The 19,696-nt window shown below is 46.8% G+C and overlaps 1 protein-coding gene across 4 annotated transcripts in view; it reads left to right on the top strand.

The window, feature by feature from the left end:
• The window catches only part of Zfhx3 (zinc finger homeobox 3), a 264,272-nt gene that overhangs the window by 217,668 nt on the left and 26,908 nt on the right, over positions 1–19,696 (top strand). For all 4 annotated transcript variants that reach the window (XR_007105362.1, XM_047527802.1, XM_047527801.1 and 1 more), the window contains one exon: positions 6,102–6,209. Coding sequence is in view for 3 of the 4 variants with exons in the window: in XM_047527802.1 (XP_047383758.1) it covers positions 6,102–6,209 (108 nt within the window). In the remaining variant the exon portion in view is untranslated. The remainder of the gene's footprint in view (positions 1–6,101; positions 6,210–19,696) is intronic.

Raw genomic sequence — 19,696 nt, 5'->3', positions numbered from 1 at the left:
ACAAGTGAGAACACGTTATCTTTCCTGAGATGCCAAGTAGAAGGCGTGTGGTGAGAACATCTTGTGTCGTGGTACGCAGGCCACCCTGATTGAGGGGAACGTTCCTGGAGCTGGGGTATAGTCACCCCACAAACCAGCTCACCAGAAGATCCCTCTCGAGCAGCTTCCAGTCAGATTGGCAGGCCTGGAAAGACACGGCAGAATAAAACCAGGGAGTAAACATTAGAGAAGATGTGACTGGCAGAGCGACGACCAGGCAGTTGGGATGCAGCCCTTGATTCGTGGAGAGTCACTGGCTGGTAGGACTTGGCTCATCATCCAGTGAGCTCCCACCTGCAAAGTGTCCCAGAGGGCCAGCGTCACCACCACTAGCCGCTTGTGGAGAGAGAAGGCAGGACTAGAATTAAGAACCGGGAACCTGAGGGTTGTCTTTCTGTCACCATCGCCAGTCACATCCTGTTACAAGTTTCGACTGTAGCAGAATTTTAGTGTCCTGGGTTTCACTTGAATCAAGTGGTATAGGCCTCAGTAGTCATCTTTTCTGTTGTAGGAGTTGAGTTGACCTCTGTTTGCAAAATAATGTTTGCATACCCTGTACGTCTGCAGCCGGGAGAGGTTTCCCATTAATAGCGAATCGCCAAGAGACCTGGACCCGCCAGTGCTCTGCCCTCACCTTCCAGTTGTGCCAGCCCAGCTGGAAGAGAGCAGCTGACTAGCCGGGGCACACACTGAGTGAGTGTCAGAGTCCTGTACCTTCACAGGAGGTCGAGGGACAAGAGGACAAAGCACAGGCCCCAAGTCCCTTTCTACCCACCACAGAGACACCAGCAGACGCCACTTGTAGCCACCACCCGGTGTCGCTCCTGCTGGTCAGAGTGTGCCGAGCCTTTCCCGCCTGCCTCCGTGGTCGCCCTTGGGTTAATTAGGTTGAAAATGGAGAAAGGAAAAGCTTTAACCCTATCTTCAAAGTAAGCAGATTGGTTATTTTGTTTTCCAAAGAAGAGGGTCCCATATACAATTAAAACTTGTTTCTGGTAAACCTCATTCCAGGAAGGATGAGCTTTTAACAAAAGGCCTTTGACAGCTGCAGGCTATTTCATTTTTTTTAATGCCGAATGAAAAATCAATACATTTTTCTGGGTTATACATATTCAGAGCAGGCCTGATATTTCCATTAGAATGGAAAGTGGGTGTCTGTGCACATCTCGCCTGTCAGAGCTGCACCACCGCATTTTCCAAGCCACTGCTAAATATTTCAAACCTGATTTGATTGTGGTTCATGACAGCTAATGTTTCTCAGCTCTTGAGCCTGCCGACAGGCAAACGCACTCCCCCCAGTCCGCTCCCCCCAAAGAAAAAGGAAAGAACAATTTCATTCTTCGGGGATCACAGATCGGTGCATTATTTAAGTAACACGCTCGTGTGAGAGCCTTGGGTACAGACACCCTGATTCTTCGGAGAATTTCCAAATTTCTCTCGCATCGAGGCTCAGTGGGGGCTTTGTCAGGTTTGAATTAATCTACATTATCCTGTTAAGAGTTGGGAACAGAGGGACTAGTCTTAATCATTGATTGACTCCCCTTTCTTTCAAGCCTGTAAGCGATTTGTAAAATACCCTCAACGGACACGTCACTCGGTCCCCATCATTTGGGGGAGCAGTATCATTTTTTAACGACTAGAACGTTTTCGAGAGTGACGATTTGGGGAGCGTGCGTGGTGGGTGGAATGCTGACTTCGTGACAATCCACTTCTATTTTTGGCTCCTTTGGCTCCTACCTTGCACTCCTTCCCCAAATCAATTTCCAGGTTGTCCATAAAATTGTTACAAATCCCCATGGGGTTGCCAGTTGGCACTTGTACCTCCTTCAGGAGCAGACTTCACCACAAATGGGGGCATCATACCGTCACCTTTACCCAGATGCTAACTATGAGGTGCGTCAAGAAAACGGTTTGCCTTTGTGGTAAGCAAAACCACCCCAATTGAAGAGGGATTTTCTGGGACTATGGTCTCATCCTCCTGAAAAGTGAAGCCGCCTTGGGAATCTCCCCCTTCTAGAATGTATTCATCTTCTGTGATTCTTCCACCGGAGGGCTCTGCCTTTAACTGGAGTGACAGGAGCAGGCCAGGTGTGGCCCAGAGTGCTACCTGGGAGTTGTAAAGAGGAGGCTGGGAGGGAAGTTTTCAGAGGCCTTCGTCGCTGTTTTACATGGGAGTGAAAGCAGGAGGGACACCTGGAAGACCTTGCTGTATTTCAAGATCTGCTTCTATCTCCCTTTCACATGAAAATATATACAGACTGGAGCGGGTGCCCTGGCTTGAGGCTACGTGGGGCACAGCCACGGCTCTGGGGTTTTCTAAAACAGGCCTGTCCAGGAGACGGGGTCCGCTAGGCCTGCTGCCTCCTGCCAAGAACCAGGGCGAGACCGGGGAGCAGAGGTGATCCGCTCACCCAGGTCCTGGCCACACCCTTGAGAAAGCATTCCCGTTGTGTTCTGATTGGGGTCTGAAACATTATGAAATGCTTCCAGGGGTAGGCGGTTTTGGTGTGTCTGTTTCGGCCTTGAAAATGGTCTGGTGGCGGTTATGTGTGAATGAAGGACAGGATTTTCCAGATAAAGCCCATCATCAGTCTGAGTCCTCACTTGTTCCCACCATCTGTCAGAACCCGATATTGCAGCGGGGGAAACGTGCAGCTTCTGTGAGGATCCCAACCAGTTGTCACTGACTTCACGCGGGGAAATGCGATCCGTGGCCTGTGGGGAAAAACTTCCCCTCCCTTCTGGGCTCCATCAGCACATGTGTATCAAACAGATCCCTAAAAGGAACAAGGGCTAGATGGCAGCCCCTGGAGTTGGTGTGCGGCTCTCGGCAGTACGGTTGCTGATCCACCCTGGCTCCCTCATTTCCAGGCCAGGACCCCACGCCTGTCCCATGGGTGCCTGAGACCTGGCTCTTGGCGAGGGGCCTTGCTCTACACTTTGGGGACGAGTAAAAACACACCCTGTCTGCAGAACATTGTGGGCATGAGCTGTCCAGACAAATTCGTAGTTTGTATCCTTGCTTTTTAATCATATCTCTACCTTTATTGGTATTCTGAGCTCACAGTTTTCCGGTTACCGTCAGCCTGGGCTTTCATCCATTTTAAAGAGCTTTTTTCCTTCTCGTTGTTGATGATGATGGTATAAAGACAGATGGTGTAACTGCTTATGAATGTCCTATTTTATTTCTCCAGGACCAGACAGTTCACTCGGAGACGTATATTATTTCCACATGCGCAGGTTAGGCGGCCCAGACTTGTCTGCCTCCTGCAGCCAGCTGCCCTCCCGGCCTTGCCATGCGGAGGGCGACACCTGTAGGTGCCAGGTGGAACTGCAGGGAAGCTCTGGCCTGGCTGAAGGGGACTTGGTTTTTTTAGCTGGGTTGAGGACACTGATCCCATGTAGGAGCCAGCTCTTCCAGAAGTTTCTTAATCATTTCTTTTTCCACCACACATATAATAGCAGTCTTTTAGTGAACGAGTCACAAATGATAACAGTCAACCCAGGAACTTAAGAAGAGGAAGACTTGATTTATAAATCTTGAAGGAAAAAAAAAAAAAAAAAGAAGCCCCAAAATCAGCTCCTGAAATAACCTCTTTAGTTTTTCCTCTTGTTGGAACTTAGCTGCCTTCATTTTCTCCTTGCAGTAGGGCCGCAAGGGAAGACGGCAGAGGCCCAGGCATGCAGGCGGCAGCAGTGCTCACCAAGTGCTGTGCAGTGCCAGCCCTCGCTTGAGAGATCTGCTCATTCTTTACAGTCTCTTGTCTTCGGAATAGATCCATTTGGAAGGGCTGAAAGAACTGGGGTCAGTGCCAGGTGACCGTGGGTTTTTAACTCTGCTCCAGCAGTTGCAGGCCACATAATGTGCGGGAGAGAGGTGCTGGCCTTGGAGATTGGCCACCCAGTAGGCAAATTCCTTCCCTTCTCTGCTGAGTAGACACCGTTCGTCACCACACCTGGGCGTTGTCTAGTTTGTAGGTGTCAGACTATCTCCATCTAAGGTGATAATGTGTTTATGCTAGAGAAGAGGGACCAGTGAGCCATCTCTTTGCCTAATCAAATTTGATTGATGTATCAGCACTACAGATACCATGTGTCACAGCATGTATTGGGACAAATGAGTTCAAGAAACCTAGGTAAATTTGGGTAGACCCAACTCAATGTTATTGCTTAACTGAAGTGCCACTTAAAGATGAATTTTGTAATTGTGGATTTGAACAGTTTTTACCAAAAGCCTAAAAATGTGCATGAAACATCTTGCCCAGACATAATGAAGATGGCACATGTACCATGCTGGGTACTTGTTTGCTGTTACTCTACTAAACACCTACATATCTTTCTGTACTGAGTGATGTATGGTGTCATATAGGACTATATTCATGATTAACTTCAAGCCACCATTGTATGATTTTTCTCTGAATTAAGGGTAAGGTGAAGAGGCTTGATGTTAACTTCACCATGCAGTGAGATAGAAAAGGAGACATAGAAATTACACGTGGATTTGGAATTGAAAATAAGCAGTGCCTTACTTCCTTTATATTTGCCACAACTGCCTCATAAACCCCTTACCATTAGGAAGGAAAGAAGAACATTCCATGAGCCCTTGTTCAAGTTTCCAGTCATTGAACCTCCATCACCTTTCTGGAAAAATCAGGAAAATATGATTCTAAAAAGATGCTTTCTTCTTTGAGTGTTTCAGAAACCCTGTGAGGTCAATTTTCTTCTACCTCTTTGACTTCACTTTGTGGGATAAATTTCAGAGGCAATATTCTGGAGGGTCAGAGGGTATATAATACCTCATTTATTTAACAGTGGAACTGGTGGGCTGGGGAGATAGCTCAGTTGGTAGAGTGCTCGCCTCGCAAGCACAAGGCCCTGGGTTCAATCCCCAGCACTGCAAAAAAATAAATTAAAAAAAAAAAAGTGGAACTGGTATTGGAGAGCTTCGTGGTGGAATCAGCCAGACCCCTATGTAGCGTTTCCTGATTCCTGATGGTCTGGTTTGGTGCCAGCCTAGGTGGATAGTGAGGACACCCCTGCTCTACACCAGCCAGAGAGGTGTGCTCTTCAGAGTCTCCTGATAATCTCATCCATATGAAAATGGTTTTTGCCTTGGTGTGTCTGCTTTCTCCATTCATCTAACCCATTCTTACTGAATACAGGATTTAGGTGACGATCCACAGGGCCAGGAGAACACTTTCTTTTCCTTGGTGTGGCGAGCATCTTTTCTTCTTCAGTTGGGATGATGGTATTTCACTTCATAATTAACCTAGTTTTGGAAAATGGCTGTTCTTCTGCCTTTGCGATAGCACTGTGCTGGCCCAGAGAGGCATGTCTTGGATTAGTTTTAAGCCAGTAGTGAGGAAACAGTGGAATGATTTCAAAAGGAAAGCGTATGAGTCCGTTATAGACTTTTATCCCTTTGCCTCTATCACTGACTCCGGCATGCTCACAGATACTGTTTGGTTTCTAGAACTCTTTATGCCAGTGAAATCCTATCATTGATAGTCTGTGATTCTTCAGAACATGAACAAGTGCAAGAAAAAAAAAATCTCCCGTCACAGTCTGGCACTGCTATGCCCGTGGCCTGTGAAGGACCCCATGATTTGGTCTGGTCTAGTTCAATGCCAGGATGCTCTGGGGATGGAGTTAGGTAAAGTGAACATGTGGATAGTTTTAAGTTCTGGGTGTTTTTTGTTTTTGTTTTTGTTTTTTTGATTTTCAAGTGCAAAAAACTTGCATGTGACTCCAGGGCCTGAGCTGGAGTTACTGCATCAACAGAATCCGTTTTTCAATGGGAAATTCTCAAGTGAGACATCTAGAATCTCTCAAAATACCTAGCAGTCAAGGTCTGGAGTGAGGCACAGCCTCATACCAAGTGCATCCCCAGGCCCCAGTATATCCTTAGCATGGTCAGCCTCTTAGGGGCCTTTGGGAAGAGGGGAGGGACAGAGCAGTTGGCTCTGTGTTTGGTAGTTGGCAGCTCCTCAGAATGTTGGCTCAGTCCTTCCTCTTCTCTCTGTGTTTTAATCCTTGACAGTTTTGTTTTTCTTCTCTTTCAGAAGAAGCCATTGAAGATGTTGAAGGACCCAGCGAAACCACAGCTGATCCAGAGGAGCTTGCTAAAGACCAAGAGAGTGGAGGCGAGAAGGAGCAGAACAAGTGGACAGGTAGTGCGCGCAGCTGCCCCCGAGCCTGCCAGGATTCCGCCCCTGGCAGCACGCGGCTGTCAGGGAGCAGACACATCCAATCTGCCCGGGGACAACTCAGTTGTCTCTGGAAAAGTAGGAGGGGGACCTTGTTTTACTTTTTTGAGTGGTCGCTTTCAATCCCCTTTATTATGTTATAGTAAAGAATTTTAAAGTTTTTAAATGTCCCCAAAGCCAAATTGTTTGCTGAGCATCTCGGTGTTAGGCTCGGAAGTGTGGGACTTCTGGGTTTTTCAGGTCGCCTTTCTTGGGTGGCTCCCAGTGTGGCTGTTTTGCCCTGGGTGTCACTCTTCCTCTCCGGGGGGTGCAGCAGAGGTTGTCAAGTGGCATTTGATCTGGTCACCCCCGATTCTCAGCCTCCAGATCTCTGAGGGACTTAGCAGTGGAGGCCGGCCTTTGCCTGGACACAGCCTGCACGTTCCTCGGGTCCCTCCCCCACCCCCAGGGCCAGCACCCGCATGCTGCAGTCCCACCCCAGGGAAGACGGGCAGAGCAGCCAGGAAGGACATCTGACCAAAAGCAGAAGAAAGTGAAGAAGCCAAGACAGGAAGTGCTATTTCTGGAAAAACTGGTGCTGAGAGAAGAGGAACAGCCATTTCTCAGGATGATAAGATTTCGGTATTGAGGGAAGAAAGAGCTGAGACTATGAAGAAAAGCTCAGGTTTTTTTAAGGAGGAGCAAAGTCATTTTTGAGAAGACTTACTGGACAGATATGTCTCCCAGAAGCCACTGCAATAATAAAAGCAAATGATACCACAAGCAGCAACAATTATTTTACTTGGTCAGCCTGATTCTCACTACCATTGTTATTGTTATAATTCCTTGATTTTTTTTTTTTTTAAAGAAAATATTTACCTTCTAGAATCTATTGGCTGGGCCTTTGTTACTTTTCTCGGCAAGCCTGTCCTTAAATCATGCTCGGTGTGGCCTTCACTATTTAAACAAGATACAGAATCTTGGAGAGAGGCCAGCGGAGGGCAGTGAAAGTGACGGAAGGCTGAGAAATATTGCCTCTCAGAAGAGACCGAAGAAACGGGGGCTGTTCGGTGTAGGGAAGAGAATCCCAGAGGCAGCACGACAACGTCCAAGTATCAGGAGGGACCCGGCAGAGGAGGCCACAAACCACCGTCAGGTGTTTCCTGGGAGATAGGGACTCGCCATCCCCGGGGCTGAGTGAACGGACGGGGCGCCGGGCAGACTCCACACTGCTGGGCGCCTGTTTCAATCTAGGCTCTGAGTCCATCACTGAGGGCTGGGCTCGTGACACCCAGGGTAAGAGGAGGGCTGTACATCTGTGCCCAAAGGCCCCTGGTTAGGGGAGCTTCCTCCCGCGTGCTTTGCCTGGACCAAGATCCTCGTTTCTGCTGCTGTATTCAGGGAAGATCTGACACCTGGTTCAGATGACAATCAGACATGTCTGTCTACAGGAGGTGGCAGGGCAGAGGATTTCACTAACACTGTTTGAAGACTGGGTGACTTTCTGGGCCATCTGTTTGCCGTCACGATTTGGGCGCTTGCTTTGTAATCCAGACTCTGCCACTTCCTGGCTGTGTGACCTTGCTTAAGGTCCCTTAACCTTGCTGTGCCTGTTTCCTCACATGAGGTGGGATTTTAAGAAGTACCCACGACGCAGAACTGCCGAGAGGATCATTTGAACGTGGGGAGGTTAGAGCGATGCCCAGCCTAGAGTAAGCTCTAAGGAGTTTGTTTGTTTAATCATTTAGTTAAACAAGAGGAGGAAAGGTAGTGGCAGTTTCTCATAGAGTTCTCCATTTGAATGCCTGGTAGCATGTGGCTTCTGGGAATTTCATTGAGAAACTGGCGGGAGCAACATACACGCAAGGATTTAGTGGGATCATGCTAATAGTATTTGGTACATATTTCCTGTGTGCCAGGGGCACCAGGAAAACAATAAGAAGTGGCCCTGTTCGCAGAGCTCCTACTGGGTGCAGTGGCCTGAGCCGGCAACTTTGAACGTGCTGCTGAAATCCTTAGAACAAGCGTAGGGCAGCCTTCGTTGCGGGCCATTCAATTAAATCTAGTTCACATGTGTATAATTCCACAGGAGCGTGACTTCGCAGAGCTACCACAGAAAGACGCAGAATGAGCACCGTGGCAGGGGATGTCCTTGATAAGGCCCCACTCTCATGCATTCATTCAGGTGACAGGTCGACTTAATCTTTACCTCCAAAAGACAGAAAGAACAAATATGAATGAATGAATAACTCAGAGGTGCCCCTTGCCAGATGTGCAGTAGTAAAGAGAGAAGGGAAAATTCTTTCCCGACTCCCGCAAATGATCCTCTTTTGACCCGAAGCATAATTTTGTCTATAGCGTCTGAGTGTGTAATGACAGGCTTTATTAAGGTACTTGGGCCAATTTGATCTTGGAATCGATATAGGTGCCAGCAACCTCTTCTGAGCTTTCTTTTGGATCCTCAGTATTTTATAAAAAAAAAAAAAAAAACCTACGTTTGTTCCATTTGCTCCCTAAATTGAGCTGTTCCTACCTGATTAAATGTGTCGGGGAGCACTTCCTCCTGGCAAATAAATAAATAGTGATTTCACAATTTGTTCTGTTGATTAGTGGCTGTTCGTGATGCAGATTAATAATATTTCAAATGGGTCTGGATAATTGGCATTTTCTCAGCTATTGATTATGTAGTTTTGGGGTTTGTGCAGGCATGGATGATCTTTATTCAGATTTTTTAGCTATTTACTTTTGTATTAAAGTAGGACTCCTGATTTCCTCTTTGAGTGCCCTTCTACCAGATTCTTCTACTTGGATGCAAGATCTTTTTTACCTTGGATGGCAAAAAGACAGGCAAGATAGTGATTTAAGTCACAGCAGGGTCCATTCCGAGATCAGTGACTGAGTCCCTACTCTGAGCAGAGCACTGGACAGAGTTCCAGTGAGCACAAATCCTAATCGGCAAGATTATAGGCCTTGCCTTCAGGAACTCCACCTGTCTCAAGAACAGTATTACTATAGGTCAGTGCTGTCCAACAGAACTTCCTGGGCCAATAGAAATGGTCTGCCTCTGAGTGGAATAATACAGTAGCCATTGGCCACATGTGGCTGTTGAGCACTGGAACACCAAAATTTTAATGGTATTTGATTTTAATGAATTTGGATTTAAATAGCCACATGTGCAGCTATAGTTACTCAAAAGGAACACACCTAACCCCAAACAGCCTTGCCTCATAAAGGCTGCAGTTAGTTCGGACCCCGTACTGGGCCCCAATAGAGTGCTTCACACCTGTCCTTCCTGGCAGGCATGCCACCAACAAGCTCACAGGTGCTGCTTCCCACAGCCCTGGGGCCTTGCTAGCTGCAGCTTCATCTGCTTATCCCAGCTGGCTGTCATTTTCTGCTTGTGCCTTGGTGTGAGACAAAGTTGGGGAGCTCTGCTTCATATACATTACCTCATTTGATTCCCACCCCGACCCGTGGACTCAACTTTATGGATAACCACCCTCTCACCCCTACCATGTTGTAGACAAGAAAACAGCCCTGGAGAGCCCAAGCAAGTTGCCAAAAGGTACACCAACAGGCTGTGGCTTGGGTGTTGTTTTGTTGCTTACTTGAACTCAGGACAGCGGAGGCTCTCACCATTGGGCTCCACCACCTCTAATCGTTTGATCTGGTTTTCCGCAGTGTTCCAGCAGGAGGAGTTACATGCTTCTGAAGTTGTGAACTGAGAGCAGGTATAGGGCAGCCCTTGGGTGTTCAAAGTGAACTGGGTTGGCAGCCAGCAATAGGCTGAGTACAGAGCCAGTGTCCTGCTCAGTCTGAAAGCAGGTTAGTGAGGTGGAAACAACTGAGCAGATTTGGAGTCAGGGAGCCTACCAGATAACAGATGAGCTTGGTTGAGGGCCATGGCCTCTAGAAGCCTTGGGTGTCTCATCTGTGAAATGTGGACAGGTGACAACCACAGCCTCAGCCACCTGTGGGTTCCATGGTGGTGAACAGTGGCACATATACAAACCCCTGTTAGACAAGGGTCCCATCTAGTCAAGGCAAGTGCAAAGCTCTCTCGTGGGCCAATGGGGGGCAGGGACGCAGGACGGTTCTTGGAAGCCAAGCCTCTTCCCTAATGCATAGCCATTTCCACTGTCCGACTTTGTGGTTTTCTCTCTTGAAACATGAAAATGACCCGTCGTTGTCTTTACCAGAGTGGATTTGAATGTGTGTGTTCTAGATTAAAGAGCCCCCAGTGTCAACCGCTGAACAATGATTAATGCAATGATTAGTCTATCAATCATTAATTGCTGTAAATTAAGTGATATACAATTAATGTGATGCTTTATCACCAATAATTAGGGGAAAAAATTGAACTCTTGGCAAAGAATCATAGCAAGATGGTTATTTAAATGCTGTAGCTGCCATGGTCTCTAGCACAGAGCACCATGCCTGGGTATAGTTAAGGGAATTTGAGTCACAGTGATGTCAGGGGTTCTTGGTGCTTTTAAAAGTGTGGGGGGCACTAGCTCACCTTAAATTGACGCCATGATGATGCTTCAGAAATCCCTGATGTTCGTGTGTTTTTGTAAAACTTGCAGTTAGAACTGCAGTCAGAGGTTTTTTTCTGGAGGAAAGGCCTAAAGGGATTTTACTTTATTATTATTTTTTTGAATCCATGATGCTCACCTAACACAGAGCAATTAGTGCAGTGGAGCGTCCCTGATTGGAATCTATGGAAGATCCCTATTAAAGGCGGTATTAATGGGCTGGCAAGGCCTGGGCGACTGTGAGGGAAAGTGTGTTTATGGAACACGATGCTGGCAGGCATGATTTCAATCGGGTTTGACATGTTTAACATAAATGTATAGTGTACGACTCTTGCTGCATATGAATAATTCCTGCAGACCCACTGCCTTTCTAATTACTGAGGTTGAAAAAAAGCAGGTCAGGCACATCCTGGTGGGAATCTATTACCAGCCCTCCCCTTACTCTCCCTGTTGTTTACAGCTTTGTATAAATAGAGATGCCATTGTATGGGGAACTTGGTACCTGAAATGTAATCTGTGACAGAGAATGGGAAGGGACTGAAAAGAATTCTCTCTCTTCTCTCTTCTCTCTCTCTTTCTCTCTCCCTCTCTCTCTCCTTTTTTTTGTCTTTAATTAGGTCCGTAAGGACAAAAGAAGCTATGTGCTAAGAGGAAGCATTACATGTTAGGAAAAGCACTGGGCTAGTAGGAGTCAAAACCCTAGGTTCAAGGTCTGGTTCTGCCACTAAGATTGCTTGCATGAGCTTAGGTTTCTGGACCTCAGTTTCCCAATCTGTAAAGTGGTATGTTGGACTAAATGGGTTTTTCAGTTCTGGAACTCCATGAATAGATGTAATTGGAGGAGGAACAGCTATAGAGTACTGCAAATGTTGAAAAATACTACTTACTGAAGTCAGAACACTGTCACTTGATTTCCCCAGTCTGCGGCTGATTCATATGGCATGGATCAGAAGGCTGGAGAAAGGGTTCTGTGAGGCTTTCTCCATGGAGGTCAGAAGCACCGAGTCCTACTCTCGCCTGGTTCTGTGTTATTGGGACTCATCAGATCTGGTGTGATGTGGACATCAGTGGCAGGGTCCTTGAAATCTCACCTGGGTGTCTTTGAGCAGCACCCATATACCAGTCCTGTGTAGCTGGAAACCAGCCTATTCACCACCACTACACCTCTTCAGAAATCCTTCTGGCCTAACTACGTATCCTTCTGGCACTTGGTTCCATTTCCCTACTTCACCCAGAAATAAGTCTGTCTTTGTGGTGGGGTGCATGTGAGGGAATTCTGGAGTCTCACTTGTGTGGCCCCTTTGTGGTTCACGTTCCTACCAATGGAAACCGTTTTAGGCTTTAGGTTTTCACAGATAGGAATTGTGTGACTGTGTCAGCTTTTCCAGAATCCACTTGTTCTCCTGCTCCTTCCTCTCTCTCTCTTTCTCTCTCTCTTTCTCTCTTTTTCCTCCAGGCCACTTTCAGTATAATTTGGCTGCTTAAAGTCACTGCAGGCAGAATTCTGTCTCACAATTGAAAACAAATCATGAACTATTTTTATGTTGGGAAGTAAAAATAGGTACAGGGTGCAGTGTATATCTGGACTTGCCTGAGTTCCAGTAATTCAAAGGCCTTGGCTTTGAGAATTCATATTGTTAAGTCACAGGAGAGATAGGAACCACATCAGGTGAACAAACACATTTTGTTCAGATATGGAAAAAAGAAAGGAACTCACTTTCTAGAAGAGTTGTCATATAATCACACAATCATGGCATAATGTTATGAGAATTATCGTCAAGGTATAGATAAGGGACACTGACAATATAAATCAAGGAGCATATCATTGTTCATCAGTATAGAAAGTGCCTTACAGATTTTCACAAGATTCTTACAAAGTGGCCATGTTAATCTTCCCTGCTTTGTCCTATGTCTGGCTTTTGTTCTGTTGGGGAGGCACCTGTTTTAAAACCATCAAGACTTAAAAACACCATACCACCTCTCTAGGGAATATAAGAGCACTTTCCTTAGGACTTCCTATTCTTGGGTCCAAAGTTATCTTTATTTTATTTTGCAGTCTAGAGAACTAAGACTCAGTTTAGGATTCCTGGATGTAATCAGACCCTAATTTGCCTTCTGGGTCAGAGATACATTCCCCACATCATAAAGCTAAAGAATATATATAGCACAGTCACTTTGTCTTACCATATAGAGATTGGAGGAGAAAGAACTTGAAAATCCTGTGCTTTTCTAGTTATCAGACAGAACTGTCAGCTGTTCATGGTCAGGGGCTATGTGACATTCATTGATTTTTTTTTTTTTTTTTTTTTTTTGTAATCTCTAGCACCTGGCAAGTGCTTAAGTTCTGTTTGGGTGTTTCCTTAGCAAACAGTTGGTAAAATAGCATCACATAAATACTTTTGAGATCAAATTATTCAAATTTCTCTTTGGTGGGCCTCAAATCCATGGGTTAGCAGGATTGTTCCATGTTGCTGTGCAGAGAAGGTAAATTTGGAGTGTTTGTGCTTATCCTAAAAGCCCAGGTCTCTCCCATTCACCCTGCGGTTTTGTGGCCTTATGGACTTGTATTACTTCCCAGCTACTTCTAAAAATGAAACCATAGCAACAAACGCTGGTATTTTCACCTCGCACAGGCTCTGTGGCAGGCTTCACCTGCTGCTACCTCACTGGCCTTGGGAAACCCCGGGAGTAGGTACTGTCGTCCGGTTGACAGGTGAGGAGACCGAAAGCTCAGGCTCGAGGTACACAGCCAGGATCTGACCCAGGACGGGACCAGCATGCACATCCCATCCTGTCCTTAGCAAGGACGACTGGCACCTTCACCTTACGGGAACTCAGCCATTCCCATGATAAACACAGCTCCTGAGGAGCTCCTTAAGGCAGCTCAAGCCATCTCCCTGCCCTTTGCACAGATCACTTGTTGACTTTTTGAGCACTGTGAGTGAGTTGGGCGTGGGGCCGCCACAGAGGCTGAGAGAAGCATCCGTGTAAATATCACTCTGCTGCACAAAATACCCAGAGGAGATGTTTTTTATCTTCTCGGTACTTTAAACCTAAAGGGAGACTGGAGGATTATACCCACTGGCCAGCCTCACAGGGACCCAAGTGATACCTTTCTTTCCTTAGCACAAATTCTCCCCTGTCCTGGCAAACCTGGGCTAGTAAAAAGAAGCCCCTGACAGTTCTTTGCATCTACCACCATGCTGGATACACACCCAAATTTTATGTGTTCGTTATGCAAGTTTTGGTTTCACTCTTAAAACTTAGTAAGTACTTTTAGGAAGGTAGGTTTGTAATGGAAAAAAGCCAGAAGAGTATTGTTAGATTCCAGTCTCTGGCAGTCTGTGATGTGTTGGGGCTCAGAGATCCTCACTTACCTAATGAACATTTGATTTGCAGCGGACTGAGTGAGCGTCTGTTAATTAACTTTGACCTAGTCTCTTCATGCCTGGCAACACCACTGGTTGATCTCTTACACCTCTGGGCCATTTCCTCTGTCAGCCTAAGGATCTCCAAGCCTCCCCCCTGCTCTGGGTATCTCCAGGTCTTTGACCATCACAATCCTGTCATGAAGCCAGAGGGCAGTATGATAAGTACAGTCCCAGTGTGTCCTCTGACCATGGCCACAGCTGCAGATGGCACTTGCGCACAGCTCAGGAGGCTGTGCCAGGGCAGACAGGGTTCTTTGGGGGAACTGACAAGAGGCCAAAAGGCAGGCAGCCCGCCTGAATACCTCAAAGGCAGGGAATATTAATCTGGTCTCCAACTTCTGGCATGAGCTAGGCTCACGGTGGCAGCCAGCGTCCAAAAGTCATTAAACAGACCATCAGCTCATGTTGGTACTAAACAAGGCAGGGGCCCCGTTCTGACTAGTGGTTCATTCTCAGACCTGAGACAGAGGGAGCTGGGTCTCTGGAACGGAAATGCAGCGGGTCCTTTTGGGAGCTCACATCAGTGTAGTTAAGCAGCCTTATGCATATTTCAGTGAGGAATTAGTGCAACAGATTGATGCCTCTGAGCTAGCGCTTAGTACCATGTTCTCCCGACGATGATGAGCGAACAGCAGCACCCCCTGCTCAGCATGGGTCCACCATTCCCCCTCAAGGCTTCTAGAGCCTGGGAGAGCAGCGACCCCACAACATGGCACCTGAACCCTGCTCCCAGGCGGATGCTGGTCCGTGCATCTGGTCCATGTATCTTCCAGACTGAAGCAAAGTCCTATTACACTGGAGTGGTGTACAGGTGCTGAGACCCAGGAAGCTAGCACTGAAAGGGGACTTTGTGTGAAACAGAAAGAGCCCACAGTTCTGCCTTCAGTTCTTCAGGACATGTGGAAAGAAAGAGGTCTCAGTGATTACACGGCTAACAGAACACATGGAGGTTATTCCTTCTGAGTTTTCCCCTTTGAAATATGTCTGCATTTATTTTTTAGGATGAACAGGTTCCTTGAGGAATAGAATATTTAATCTTTCACCTTTGGCCTGAGGGGAAAAACACTTGAGACCAGGCCGAGCTTTCCTCCCTGAGTTTAGATGAGAATGTTGGGTCATCGGAGTCATTTAAAAGTGGACTGGTAGATCTTGGGCGACTGGGACTCAGTGGACTCTAGTTAAACCACAAAGCGATATGGCTCCACCGATGATAGAAAGCTTTGGCTCTGGCAGCTGTCCTCAGTGTGTGGTCCCTAGAACCTCAGCATTACCTGGGAACTTAGTGGAAAGGCCGATCCTGAGACTTAGACCTACTGAATCAGAAAGTCTGGGGAGAGATCTGCAGTCAGTATCCAATGAGCCCTCCAGGGAGTTCTGACACCCTAAAGTTTGAGAACCTCAGGGCTACCACCTGAGTGACAAGTGTGAGGCCTTGGGACCTATTTCTTCTGTAACTGGACAGCAAGTCCCTGCTGGGTGAGAGAGATATTGAACTTACCTGAAAGATGGGGCCAGGGCCTGGCAGAGGCTCAGCCCTGAGTCTGGGCAGCTATAACCCTGGAAGGTAGGATTCAGGGTGGGAGGAAGGAATGGCCAGAAAGGCAGGGTCTCCGTGGGAAGCCATTGAAGACTGGAAAGTCTTTAATGAGATGGGATAAGGAGTAACACCTGCGTGTTCCCTTTCTGTACCTGTACTGTTCTTGCAACTTCTTGTGAAGCTATAATTATTAACAAATAAAAATACCACTGAAGAGCTGCAGGATTTTCAGGTGCTGTCCTGTCTCATTCACATTTGAGTTGGAGGAGAAAAATAGTCTCCCTAAGTCACAGTTACACCCATCTGTGGTGTAACTTGACTTTTCTTTGAAATCCTTTTTAGAAACATAATCAGAATGGATGACACCGTTGTCCTGGGGTAGCTGTGTAGGCATATTCTGCTACTTTTCGAGTAGGTGTTTGTACTTCTGTAAAATGCTTTTCATGTACAGAGCAGCAATAGCTTGCATTCCATGCCTGAGACTGGAACTGTGTTCTGAGAAGTTCTGAACCTCACTGGGCTGGACTTTGAACAGGGAAAGGGAGCCTCAAGTTCCTTCTGGCCATGTCACATAGACCACTCTCTGCTGTGTTTCCATGCCCGCCTCTGCTTCACACAGGGCTCCCAGTGCCTCTCTGGAGCACCTGCCTCCTTGGAGGGAGAATGAGCCCATGCATGTTTAGAGTTGGTAGTGCTCACCTGAGGTCCCCGCTCTGGGGAGGACGAGGCAGGAGGATGGCAAGCTCAAGGCCAGCCTCAGTGACTTTGCCACCCTGCCTCAAAAACAGACAAACAAATAAATAAATAAAGACCCCGTTGGCAGCAAAGCATGCCCTTGAAAGGAACTATCATTGCCTGCATTAGGGGAGGACATGAGTTTAGCCAGCACTCTGGCCACTTATCAAGCGCAGTAGCTCCATAGATGCGGGGAAGAAAGCCCAGCCTGGCCTCGGGGGAAGGAGTTGCAAGCGGATGCCAAGATTAGCTCCACTTTCACGGACAGGATGAAGATTGCAAAGTCCAGAAGCTCTGAGGACCTTCTGGAAACACTGTGTTTCTGCTCTGGAGAGGGACTCTGAGGCCTCTGAGAAGCACCATGAGGAAAGAGCACACTGCACTCTAATTTAATTCTAATCATGAGCCGAGTGACCATTTTCAGACCTGTGCCTGGTGTGTGGGGGGACTGTCCCGACCCGCACACTGAGTGTGGAGGTGTGTGAAAACGTTCCCCTCAGTCAATGAGATGCGAAGGATTGCTGTAAATGTCTGGGGCAGGTGGCAAGCTGGTTTACGGAATGCAAGGCGAGGAGGACCTCTGGCTTACGGAAAGTAGCATGAATTAATAATCATTTAATTGGCTCCTCCATTATGTTGCTGGTTTGGGAGATGGAAGTTGAGATGAAGGGCTGTCAGCGGTGCTTTAGCTAAGAGTCTGATGGTTGAGAAGTTGCGGGGGGGGGGGGTACTGCCTTTGGAGTCTGCACAGGATCAGACACCAGGCAGTGTCCCAGGCCCTCAATGGCAAACCTCAGGGCCCCAAACGGAAGAGGATTCAGCACTTTGATGAAAACCACCTGCAAGTGCCACTCTTCCACCAAGAGAGGAAACGAGAAGAAACTTCCCAACAGTGGGCGGCTCTGTGCCTGCCTGGGATGTCCCTATGGGAGGGCACTGGGCAGAGGGGCTGGCCTGTGGAACAGAAGGTCCCCTATGCCAGCAGCCCCACCGTGTTGCATGGGGAGAAGATGAATTCTGCTCATGAAATGTAGCAGCCTGTAGTGTCCTCCGGGGGCAGATGCTGAGAGGGGGCTGAGAGCTGGGTGTGCTAAGGTTCTGTTTTTCCCTTCACCTCCAATTTTTCTTCAGGCTTGTTACAAGGCAGCAACCCCATGATGCCTTACCTGGTGTCAGACTCATGCAGTCCCTGTCACCAGAGGAGGAATGAGGCGTGTTTTGGCATTAAGGTCACTGGAGTTGCACGTACAACTCTTTGAAGTCTTCTGTGGGCAAAGTTTCAGTGACTCAGGTTTGGAAGTGAAGACTGGGATTGGGTGAGACTTTGTTCTGGGACTAGTGATACGATCAGATGAGAGCACAGGGGACCGAAGGCTTCAATGCTGCGTTTCTCCCGTACATGACCACTTCATGAGCCGTCCAGATGAACCTTCCCTCACCTTGTTCTTTAAGGCAAGTCACTTCCTATATGAAGTTTTTCCAGCCTTGTTTGAATTATTCTCTGTACTGAGAACATTCTAAAACCATTTCTTGAAAAGGGCCAGCAAAACTTGCCTGAGTTCACATGAGCCCTCTTCTCTTCACCGCTCCTCCTTCTAGTATGAGAAGAGGGGTAACTCTTTAAGTAATTATTTTAGAGGTTAAATACTCCCCAAATATGATGAAGTCAAAGGAAATCTGAAAGTAGATGTCTCCAGGCGTAAATAATCGTTCCCCCTAAGGAAACCATTCATCGATGACCACATTTCCCTTTGAATTGCTGTTCGTTCTTGTCTAAAATGTAGAGGAACTTGAGAGGATAAAATGGAGAATCATGAATCAGGTCCCCCCTCTTTCAATATTTGTCTTTTTTAGTTTCCTGTCTTACAGTCGAAGGGTATAGTAGCTCTTAGCCCAGAAGGCCGAATTTGAATGTTCTGAACTCCTCTGGTAGAGACAGCCAGCCCTGTCTCTGCAAACCAGGTGGGCCAACAGCATCTCCTACCCAAATGCCCATGTGCTTTTCAACTCCCGAGAAAATCTGTGTGGCAAGGAACCCACGGCTCACAGGCTGTTAGATTTCAGGAGTTTTGACCCAGCATCTCCTTGTCACAACATCCCATTTACCTTGCCAGGCAGAGTGTGTCATCTCACTGCATCACTCACGACTCCTTGCCACATTTTGATCCCTTTTGAAACGCCAGGATCCCAGCGTGTCGCCTGTGGAAGATTCATTGAGATTTAACACATGTTTTCATATGACATAACTGCCAAAGTGAGAAAATTTGCTTTAACCAGCAAAAGGGAAAAAAAGAGTACCACCTGATGTTTTGCACAGTATGGATCCAAATATCAACTTTTTTATGGACAGCTGAATTTAAATGCTAAACCATTTAATTATAATATTAGGAATAATATAGCTACATGACAAACTTAAAAAATGGCCCAAGATGCTCTCACCCAAATACATTTTCTTCTAGTTTTTTCTAATACTTACTCTTTTTTTTTTTTTTTTTTTACACAGCTGTAGCACAATGCGATTCAAACTTTACCTTATTTACCTTTCCAGTGATTTTTCCATACTGGTTCATAGCTAGAATTTTTAATGTCCTCTAATACACAGTACAATGGCTATGCCATTATTTGCTCATCCCATGCCCTGCTGTAAGATATGGAGACTGCTGCCAGTTTACTTTATCATCATCCTAAAAGCCACCACGGGTACTGACCCTTCACCTTGTTTGGTTTTGGTCTTGCTGGTATAAATCAGAGATTCCAGGCGCTGGCCATATCAAACGTGCCCTGTCTCTGGAGCACATCTATTTCCTTTGCCCTGAGTTACATCATAGCAGACTCAGAGTGACCAGTAATTGATTTTTTAATGGTGTTTTCTATATTGTGACATCTCTTTTAGAGTTTAAGTTAAAGTTTAGAAAAGTCTTCAAGGCAGAAAACTGCAGTCCTTTCTCTTGACATTCCTTCGGCTTCATTTCCTTAATGCCTACCATGTATGCTAGTGACAGAAGCGAAGCAGTAATTGATTTTGAGACTCCAGTCCTTTTGAAGTTGTTCAGAGAGAAGCTTGAGAAAACCTCTGGTTGTGGCCTGTAGTAAACCCTCTGCTAGCATGTTGACAGGGAACTCCTGCGACTCTTGGCCAACCTCAGGAGTGGTATGAAGCCTCCCTTTCCAGGTCTTGATGTTTTCACGTCTGAGGTCCAGCTTAGGGGCCTGTGTCAGCTGTGCTTAACCTAA

The sequence above is a fragment of the Sciurus carolinensis genome, chromosome 16, assembly GCF_902686445.1.
Source record: "Sciurus carolinensis chromosome 16, mSciCar1.2, whole genome shotgun sequence".
NCBI classification, from domain to species: Eukaryota; Metazoa; Chordata; class Mammalia; order Rodentia; family Sciuridae; genus Sciurus; species Sciurus carolinensis.
This window is presented reverse-complemented; position numbering and strand designations above follow the sequence as displayed.